The sequence below is a fragment of the Phaseolus vulgaris genome, chromosome 4, assembly GCF_051622355.1.
Source record: "Phaseolus vulgaris cultivar YP4 chromosome 4, ASM5162235v1, whole genome shotgun sequence".
Taxonomy (NCBI): Eukaryota; Viridiplantae; Streptophyta; class Magnoliopsida; order Fabales; family Fabaceae; genus Phaseolus; species Phaseolus vulgaris.
The window spans coordinates 12,189,029-12,200,120 of record NC_143501.1 but is presented as its reverse complement, the minus strand read 5'-3'; the positions used below and the strand labels follow the sequence as shown (position 1 = coordinate 12,200,120).

Genomic DNA, 11,092 nt, shown 5'->3' with positions numbered 1-11,092 from the left:
GCCTATTTCTTCACATGTTGAACCAAAAACTTATTCTGAAGCTGTGAAACATGACTGTTGGAGAAAAGCTATGCAATGTGAGATATCTGCTTTAGAGTCAAATCAAACTTGGGAGACTGCTCTTCTGCCTAAGGACAAAGCTGCCATAGGTTGCGAATGGGTATTCAAAATAAAATATAAGGTTGATGGGACAATTGAAAGGTATAAAGCAAGTTTAGTAGCAAAGGGATACACACAAACAGAAGGCATTGACTACATTGATACTTTCTCTCCAGTAGCAAAGATGACCACCATAAGGTTGCTTATTTCTCTAGCTTTTATCTATAATTGGGAATTAAAACAATTAGACATAAACAATGCCTTTTTACATGGAGATTTGAAAGAAGATGTATACATGGTTGCTCCTCCTGGATTGACTTCTACTCCACCAGGAAAAGTTTGTAAACTAAAAAAGGCTTTATATGACCTTAAGCAAGCCAACAGAGAGTGGTTTTCCAAACTGTCATCCTTTTTGCTTTCTATGGGATATAATCAATCTATGAATGATCATTCCATGTTCATTAATTCTTCTGAAGGATCTTTTACAACATTATTGGTGTATGTGGATGATATAATATTGGCAGGAAATGATAAAGAAGAGATTGCTCGAATTAAACAAGCCTTGAATCAGACATTCAAGATTAAGGATCTTGGGGATTTAAGATATTTTCTTGGTCTAGAAGTAGCAAGAAGTAAAGAAGGAATATTGGTGAATCAAATGAAATATGCATTGGAATTGTTAACAGATATAGGTCTTTTAGCCTGCAAACCTACATCCATTCCTATTGATAATCATGAAAAATTTCTTCTAGTGGATGTATTCCTTTCACAGATATTCAAGCCTACAGAAGATTAATTGGAAGACTTTTGTATCTCTCCAATACCCGACCTGACATAACATTTGTTGTGCAACAACTTTCTCAGTTTCTTGTTAAGCCTACAATTGTTCACTATACTGCAACGATTAGAATTCTCAGATATATTAAAGGAGCTCCAAGTATTGGTTTATTTTTCTCTTCCAACACTTCTGCTCATCTAAAAGCCTTTTGTGACAGTGATTGGAGCACCTGCAGTGATTCAAAACAATCAGTGACTGGTTTTAGTGTGTATCTTGGGAATTCTCTCATATCCTGTAAATCAAAGAAGCAAGGCACAATATCAAAGAGTTCTTGTGAAGCTAAATACAGGGCAATGGTCACGGTTACATGTGAAATTCAATGGCTAACTTATCTTCTTCAAGATTTTAAAGTTTCTTTTGAGCAACCATCTCTTTTATACTGTGACAATGACTCAGCAAGATACATTGCAGCAAATCCAGTGTTTCACGAGCGTACGAAACATATAGAAATAGATTGTCACGTTGTTAGTGAAAAATTAAAGAAGGGTCTCATCCATTTACTTCTCATTTCCACCACAGAGCAACTGGCTGACATTTATACGAAAGCTTTAAGTCCTCAATCTTTCAAGAGTATTTGTTCCAAGTTGGCTCTCATCAATTTTTGCTCCCAGCTTGAGGGGGGATATTAAAGGATATGGATACAAATGTTATAGAAAAATATTAATATTAATTGTGTCTTCTCTAATTCTTAGTTGTTTCTCTTTATAGAGGTGAATAACCTTTATTTTGTCTTTGTTTGTTATGATTCTAGTATTTATTGATTGATTATTTCTTTCTTTTGTTAGACCTAGAATGAATGTACAACTTGTATATATTCAGACTATTTGTTCTGATTTCAATATAATAAAAGAGATATTCATTTTTATATCATTTGCCTTCCTTATACTCTTTTGTTCATCTTTGTTCTCTTTTGTTCATATTTGTTCTATTTTATAATAAACACAGCAGAAAAATATTGTAATGACCCAAAAAAAATGAATAAAGACTCAAGAAAAATTAAAAGTACACAAACCAAACAAAATAGACCTCCTAACACACATTTTTTTGGTCATTCAAGAATAACAAATTTGAACTGTTTAAAACTCAAGAACAAAACAACTAAATGGTAGAAATGAAGAAAAACCTCCTAAATACATGAAAACATGAAAACAATATGGAAATTGAAAGAAAAAAGAAGAAAACTTAATGATGCAATCCTAGCGTGCATTGCTTTGAGTCTTTTGTTTTGTATTTTGGGGTGCGGAATTTGGTGGGATTGAGTGGCTTTTTGGCATTAGTGGGAATCCTCTCCATTAAGGAGATGACATGTGGACCTTCAAGCCTTCCTTGTCATTCCATGCTTTCTATTAGCACTCTGGTAATTTATTTGTGCACCCTAGATGGTCTAGAGTTGCATTGGGTCCAAGGAGGCCCAATTGTAACTCTAGCTAGACTCTTTCTTTTTCCATTTACACCTACTGTAATTGGCCCAATACGTGGCCTATGAAAATTGGCCCAAAACATGGCCAAAGAAAATGACCCAAATACAAGCCCAAAATAAAGCCTATACTACTCTATACAATGTTTATAAAACTAGATAAAAAAAAAAGGAGGAGCAAACAACAATTAATTTTCCCTGAGATGAGAGTCTTCTGAGCTCCTCTTTCTGCTTCATATCTTCTTAGCCAAATTTTTTGAGGCTTGATGGTTTTCATCATTCCCTTCCTCTTGAAAAGGATTTGTCCTCATACCTGAATGATGTTCCATGACAACAACCTCTGTTTATTTGTTATTTTCCTCTTGGATCAAATGCCATTCTATAATAGACATCAAACAAATATGAGATAATTTTCTTTATTAAAATAAAATTAAAAGAAAAGAAAATAGAACATAAATAAGGCCTTTTATTTTTATAAATTTATTGAAAGAAAAACATAAAGCCTTTTTCAAAAAAAAAATGTTCACTTTGTGTTGTTTATTGCCCAGGCTAGGCAACAACATCACAAAGTGTTAATAAGGATGAGCATTATATAATTGAAAAAAGGAGTTAAAATTATTGCAATCCCCCTTTAAGGACTCTATCTCAACCATGCTTATGGGGGTATCATAAAAGACTCTTCTTCTTTGTTGGTTTCCTCTTCTTCTTCCTTTTCAATCAAATATTCATCTGTATTTTTTATGGAGGAACAATTTATATCTGTATCTGGTTTAGCTCCAAACACAAATTTTTATTCAAGCACATCCTCACAAGGTTTTATAATTGAAAGGAAAATTTTATCAATATCTGGTTCAGCTTCAGAAAAATACTTTTCTATTTTTCTTTCCCTTTCATCCTCTTGTGACCCTTCATACTTAGATTTGGAGTGGTAACCCTCCCTCTTAAACTCTTTCCTGGAATATGATGTATTAAGATAGTCTTCTCTAGAGGTAGTCCTTCTTGTAATTCGTTGTTTTATCCTAACACATTGTTAAACTATTTCATTCAAATCTTTAAATTAATTAAAGGGAAAAAGTTTAACCATATCTCAAATTTCAAGGTTTAGACCACTTTTGAATCTATCAATGGTTTTTCTAGGCTCTTCTCTTATTCTTGCCCTCAACATAAGTAACTCCATTTTTTGTCTGATTTTTTGTCTATATTCTTCTATAGTTTTATCTCTTTGTTGAAGTTTGTGGAGCTGATACAAAAACTCTCTCTCAAATTGCTCATAAAATTCAGGATTTCTTCTACGCATTTGCCTTTCTTCATCACACCTTTTTCCCATGTTTTGATTGAAAACTAATTGTCCAAACATTTCTCTCATCTCATTCATTTTTTTATTTGTATATTCAATATATTTTTCTAATTTTGTTCTCAATAACCTAGCCTCTTCTTTCCACCCACAGTCATCTTTTGTGTTCTTATTACTATCTTGAACACTAGATGCATGATTATGATCACTCGTTTTGAAATTAAAAAGAAATGATTTTCACAAAAAAAATTATTTCAAATGAGTGATAAAGTATTTTCAAAAATAGGTTTTAGAGTTTGTGAAGTTTCAACCAATGTCAACAAGTCAAACTGTCTCCAAGTTCATTCCCAAGAAAGAGAGGTGAGTCACTAGGACTACTTAAATACCAAGTCTTCTCTTAGCCAGAGCTTACCTCAAATAGCCTTAACAAACTTTTTCCTCAAAAGAAACTTCAAAAACAAATTTTCCCTAAATCTAATGTATGTAAGGCGTCCTAGTGATCGAAGGAAGATCAACTACAAACGGAGAGAAATCACCTAGGTATCACGGAGACTTAGGAAAATAAAGGAAAGCAAGAAATTAAACAAGAAGGACTTAAAGGTAAAGAATATAAAGAAGGAAAGACGAAAAAGTAAACTAGATGTGTCCTATGTGAAAGTGCAAGTGACACTTGGAGCCCCTTGACACACTTTCATTACTAATGTACGAATTTAGCTATTACAATGTTTTTAATGGGATTGCTTTGAAATCATTTTCCCCACCAACTAAAATAAGAAAGGTAAGAAAAGCAAAAAAATTAAACTTGTACAGAAAGGTTTTGTGATACAAAGCTAAAAAAAACAAAAAAAAAATATGAATTTCTTTTCTTCAAGTTGTCAATTCTTCCTTCTCTTTATATGAACTTGATAATTGTCTTTTGTTCTTGCATATTGACTTGCTCGCCGGTTGACTCTGATGACAAGCTCTAGTTTTTAAATGGGTAGTAAAAACGAAGGTCTCTTTAAGAAGTTCCTTTTTGCCAAAGGGTACGTAGAATTATAATCCATCTTCGAAGATAACTAAAGCATAAACAAAGATAGAATACAAATACAAACACAGTTCAGGGCAAGGCTCATGCAAAAGGCATCGAATCGATGTAAATTAAAGTGCATTTCTCAAGCCAAAATCAATAAAGTAAATGATAACCACCTAGCAGAATTAAGTGGATAAAATGTACTTGGGTCTTCGGTGAGAGATGGTAGTGTGAGGTGGCGCAAGGAAGGAAGGAAGGATTTTTACTAAGCTTAGAGAAAGAGCAAAGGTGAAAGTGATGGGTTTAAAGAGAAAAAAAATTATTTATTTGAAAAACGGGGAAGGCAAAATGGTAGGATTTCCCCACCGTTGATTTACGTGCCACGTGTACGCTCCGTATTTAGTAGGGTGAGATGTCTTTTCAGGAGACACTTCGATAACCGTGTCCCAGATACCCCTTATGAGAAACGTCATGTCAGTCGCCGGTATAAGAGAGCCTATTCGCCTTGTCAACCTCGGCTTGAGCCTTGGGGGTTGTGCACTGGTCGGACGTGCTCGAGTCCTCAACCCAAGCACTTGAGTGTAATAGATCGGTTAAACATGCCCATTTAGGAGATACCTAGCTCGACCTAGGGTGAATAACAGGCTCAATGACGAGTCATGAGGTCGGCCCAGATAATTGACAGTCCATATTAGAAAGATAATTAAAAGCAAAACCACATGATGAATAGTTGAATTAGTTAAGCGTATATATATTTTCGATGTAAATAAAAGTTGTTAGAAATAATGTTGCATGTACTCGCAAAAATAAAGGTATACATTAATTGAATATTCTTGCTTTATAAAACGGTTGAAGAAAACTCTGAAAAACTATAAAATGGGCTTGAGACCCTAAGCAAAGATAAGTTGAAATCTAGAGAGACTACACTCATACAGTTATTTTATATTCATGTTCTGATATTTATATGTTCTCACTGACTTGATCGTCATAGTGTAATCAATCGATAGAACTCCTCTCACTATGAATCATTAGTATCCCAAAACAACCGTGAATCATTAGTATCCCAAAACAACCGCATAAAAAAAGAAAAGTCAGCCCAAACTCCACTACCAAGGTTCAACCCTAGACAGTCGATGAGAAAAAAATTATTTCCTAAAAATTCAGTCTTTCTTTAATTATATAATAAAAAAATATTTTATAAAAATTCAATAATTATTCAATTATATATATTAAAAATTATTTTATAAGTCATTCTTTAATTATATATAATAATAAAATATTTTATAAAAACTTATTCAGTTAAAAGAATATTCTAAAAAAAAACTTATTTTTCTTTAATTATATATATAAAAACTTAAAAGCGCACAAATAAGATTTCTCTGATTTTCTATTTTTTTAAATTTCTTTTTTAATTTTACAGATTTTTTTTTTAAAATTAAAAGCATATTTTATATAACGAAAATCGTTTATGAGATATACGAGTTTTCTTTTTGCAATTTCTTTAATTATACAAACTCTTATAATTTTAAATTGAAAACGTATATTTCATATATTATATACAATTTTAAATTAAAATCGTATATAAAATATACGAGTTTTTTTTCTTCTGAAATCGTAAACTAGATTGGCGATTTTGCTTTGATTACAATCTATCCATTTTCAGAAAAAAAAAAATGTTTGTCCAGTTCAAGAATTTGATTTTAAAATTACCCTACATTAGGAAAAATACCAAAAAAATGTTCATGGCAAAAAGTAGCAAAGTAATTTGTAATGATATATCTTCATCTCATTAAAACTTTTGGATAAAAATATATATATATATTTATTTTAATTTGAAAATAATGTCATACTATTTTTATATAAATTTATTCATAATTCATATATTCTAAATTTTCTTCTCAATTCTAAAAAGGAAAGCTTGTATTCAATCTATAGGCATGGAATGTTGTTAGTGATATGGGACAGTCAAAGTTGCACTACCTGGTTTTGCAATAAGTTGTCCCTAATTAAAAATTGCCTAGTCATTGTTTTCCTCAAAAAGGTATGCCTATGTGTCTTTCTCACATGCTCCCCAACATGTCTTCCTTTGATTTGGTTTTCCTTCTATTTGTTAACGTAACGAATAAAATAGGATATACATGCATGCTATCTGTGTGAAACAGTGTAAAACTATCAAAGAAAATTTACCAATATTAAATATGAGCACTTGAAAAGTTAACTATTTGGTGTTTGATAAAAAGAAGGGAAGACTGTGGAACTTATCATTGAGTTTATGACTCAAAATGGTTGCACATGGGTTCAGCAATCATATTCCTTAAACACCCTATTATTATATGTAAATATAAAAAATATGACATATAAGTTAGAATCGGATAATAATATAATAATCCACTTGAATTTCATTCATCTTCTCTTACACCATTCCAATTATAGGCCACCGTCAATAACCTTATTCTATTATTTCTAGGGTTAAAGCAAGGCTTTATATATTGGAATATATAAATCATATATGTAGTTCATATACCAAGATAAGAAAAGGAGGTTCAGATGAAAAAATATTGTTAATTAATACAACAAATTATTTTGTGACTGACTACACTAGATAAAACAAGAAAAGGTGAAATAAAATGTCATATATGTGATGGAGTTTGATATTATAAGGAATTGCACTGGAAAAAAATAAGTTTATTGCACTAATGATGACAAGTTTTTAACAGATGACGTTAATTTTTTAAGTAAATATTCCATTATGATTGGGTTAAAAGTTGTCAGTTTATAATATATAATTAAAAATTATAACCGACACCTAAATGCCCATAATAAAAGAACAAGTTAAAGGTGTGCCATAAATAACTTACGGAAAAATAGAAATAATTAGATATTCATAATATTTTTTTATCGTTATTACTATTATAGCAGTATATTCTTTAAACAAGATAATTTGAGTTTGGGGTATGTTAATAAAACTCAATATCATTATAAGAAAAATTAAGAATAATTCATTTTGGGCAAGTTATATATGTACAAGTCAATTCATATTTTTTTAAGGATAATTGGATATTTATAGATTTATATTTTGAATTGATATGAGACCGGTTTCAACTAATTTTTGGTGGTCTGTGAATATTTAGTTTCTTTTTATAAATGTTGAAGTATACTTCAAATACTCTAATTATTTTAATTATTTAGTGCTGATAAAAAGATTATAAGAAAACTTAAAACCCTAATTACAGTGAAATAACAAGTTCAATGAATTCCACTAAAACAAAAGATGGGCTTATGTTCTTTTCATAATATGAAATCATTTTAGCAGGAGGGCAAAGCATGTTTCCTAAGCATGCAGCCAAATGTCGAATGAGTAGATATTGATGAAAGATCCCACATAACTACTAATGATAAACCTAAGTAGTTTATTCCAAAAGCTCTTAGCTTCGATGCACTTCTAATGGGACCTTAAAAATCATCAAAAGGGAAACAAAATTCCTTCCACCTGCAATGATAATTAGAACTATGCTGATGTGCAACTCATAAGACCTTTTCTTCTTCCCCTTGGTTGAGATGAAGAGGAAATTAATTAGGAAAAGTACAAATAAAATTCTATAGCGACTCCAAGCATATATCGTATTAGATTGTATGAGGACTTTGGACATTCTCTAATATGATTAGTCCCTTGTTCATGTTCAATCTCCTGATTTGATAGAAAGGTCACATGCAACAACTTTGGACTATCCGAAGGGTTATTCGAGTACATGGATACAATATATACAATATACTAAACTAAACACAACTTTGGCCAAAATCAAAACAAAGAACAACTAATTTAATTGGGGAATAATCATGGAATGGGGTATCTATGAGAACATGCTCATCATGGGGCATTTAGATTTCTAATTATATCACCCACTAATCATATAATTCTCTTCAATTAATCCCTCATCCTCCTCCCATCATTTGAAACTCATTTGTAACAGAGTTTTGTGGTTGTGCCTAAATAATGGATTTTGATGATTATCAAAAAAGAAAGAAAGATGGATTTTGTTGCCCTTAATTAATTTTCCACCCTTTCATTACTAGCCTACATATGATTGATTAGATTGCTTAGATCAAGAGTGACACAAGATAACTTTAAATCCACCATAGAAGAGCTTTAACAAGTATATGGATAAAGCTCCCAAAGAAAAAAAAATTAAAGAGGGCACGTGTTGGCATGCTTGGGACTTATTCATATAAGAAAAGAAGGGCATAGATGTAAATACAATAATGTTATGGGGAGAACGAGGGTTTTGGAGAGACATAACCTTCCTTATTTAAACCATGTTCTACCTGGTTGATTTCCCCACACCAAAACAAAAACTGAAGAAACTTGAAGAGTCATTACAAACTATAACCAACCTTGCATGCCAAGTTCCAACTTCATTCATCTCCATTGTTAAATTTCCCTTCATTCTTCATTCTTCACTGCAACAAATTGTTCACTTCATTCACGTCAAAAACTTGAGCATGAGTTCCTACAAGTCATCGCCATCGTCCTCCAAGACCAAAAAGAAGCAAACCACAACACAAGACCATCAGCAACATGAAACGGTTTGGGGAGGGAGGTACCTTGGTGTGAGAAGGAGGCCATGGGGAAGGTATGCGGCGGAAATTCGCGACCCTTCCACCAAGGAGAGGCATTGGTTGGGCACGTTTGATACAGCAGAAGAAGCTGCTCTGGCTTACGACAGAGCGGCGCGTTCCATGCGCGGATCACGTGCCCGAACCAATTTCGTTTATCCGGATACTCCGGCGGGTTCCTCCGTCACCACCATCCTCTCCCCTGATGAACAAACTCAAACCCAAATTCAAATCCATCAGGTCCAAGAAGACCTCTCGTCTTTGCTAAACCCGAACCTGTTTTCACAACCTGACCCAAACCCACCGTTTTCCTTGGGCGGATACTCGGGTGTTACGAACACTCCCACGTTTTCTTCCACCGAAGTTGTTTCATCCGGTGGCTATAACTATAATTATGGTTACACCGAAGGAGGAAGCAACGTGGAAGATTCACATTCACATTCACATTTTAATCTCTTTGATGACGGTGAAACGCAGCTTCCACCGTTGCCACCGGATATCACAAGCTCCATGGCCTATGAAACGGGCCATGGGTTTTATGGAGACGGTGTTGGGTTTTCGGATCCAAGTTTTGGTTTGACTGATACCGGATCGGGTTACCCGTTTCCGGGGTTTGAATCGGGTGATTACGTGGTGCATAGTCCTCTTTTTAGTGCAATGCCACCAGTGTCAGATAACGTGGCAATGGAGGGTTTTGATCTGGGAAACTCTTCTTATTTCTTCCGAAATTAGACGAAGAGTTATTCAATAAAGGGAATCTGCATAGCGAATTTGGAATTCGCATGTTGCAAATTCGTGGTTTGTGTGTTTTTTGTGGGAGTGTGACTTTGTTTGCAGTTAGTAAGTTATGTGTAAAGTACATATTGCGGTGAGTCTGTTATGTGTTATGAGGAAAGGGGCATGCTTTGATGTGTACTTGGGCTTTGGGGGAGTAGAGGCTTGTAAAGGGCCCTCTCTTACTGGGCTTTTAGTCTGTTATGTTTATTTTATTTTCGTAACAATTTGGATTATTTGCGATCTCGCCTCACTTGTTTTTTAAAAAATTTCAAGCCAAATTCTCAATCCACCTTCATACATAATTCATGATCTACTTTGTATATAAATTGTAAAAAGTCAGTTTTAATTCTTTTTAAAATTTAAATAGCTAAAAATAAAGTATTACTTTTTTAAATAACCTCTGCTATATCATGTATTCTTATATTTCTCTTTCAGCACCATTTTCATTCTTTTCTGACCACATTCTTCGAGAGATGAATGAGCATGTCTGCGAGAGTTGACGAGAAGATTTATTATATTTAACTTTTTTTCGAGTATGAAGATAAATTTTTTTAACTCAATTTTTACATATTTTTAGTTTTTTTTAATTCTTTTTAGTTTTGTGACTTAAAAAAACAAGTTAAACGAACAAAAACACAACTATCATCAATAAAAACATAAAAAAATTGATCTCAACCACCAGCACCACCAGCACCATAAATAATTATCACTACTTAAAAATGAAAAAAAGACATTGTACTCAAAATAATATTAATATTGTTAGAATTAAAAAAAAAAGTAAGGAAATAAAGGAGAAAGGTATAGAAAATTTGTCAATTTTCAATTATGTTTAAGAAATTATGCATAATATCTGTTAGAAAATCGGAGTGAAACTTTAATTAGGAATTTTCTTTTCAACTACATTTTTTTCCATCTACAATATAGTATATATAAAATATAAATCTATAAATCACAAGTATTTCTTTTAATATATATATATATATATATATTTATATATATATATATATATATATATATATTTAGTAAATAAATTCTCCAAAA

The 11,092-nt window shown here is 32.4% G+C and overlaps 1 protein-coding gene across 1 annotated transcript; it reads left to right on the top strand.

Annotated features, from left to right (window-relative positions):
- The first annotated feature begins 9,002 nt into the window (after positions 1-9,002).
- Positions 9,003-10,291, top strand: LOC137836427 (ethylene-responsive transcription factor LEP). Its single transcript, XM_068645145.2, has one exon. The coding sequence runs from the start codon at positions 9,161-9,163 to the stop codon at positions 10,004-10,006; it is 846 nt and encodes a 281-aa protein (XP_068501246.1). The 5' UTR covers positions 9,003-9,160; the 3' UTR covers positions 10,007-10,291.
- The last annotated feature ends 801 nt before the right edge of the window (positions 10,292-11,092 follow it).

Bases quoted from the DNA above. Each gene is read 5' to 3' on its own strand.
- LOC137836427 (XM_068645145.2), top strand. From the start codon at position 9,161: ATGAGTTCCTACAAGTCATCGCCATCGTCCTCCAAGACCAAAAAGAAG.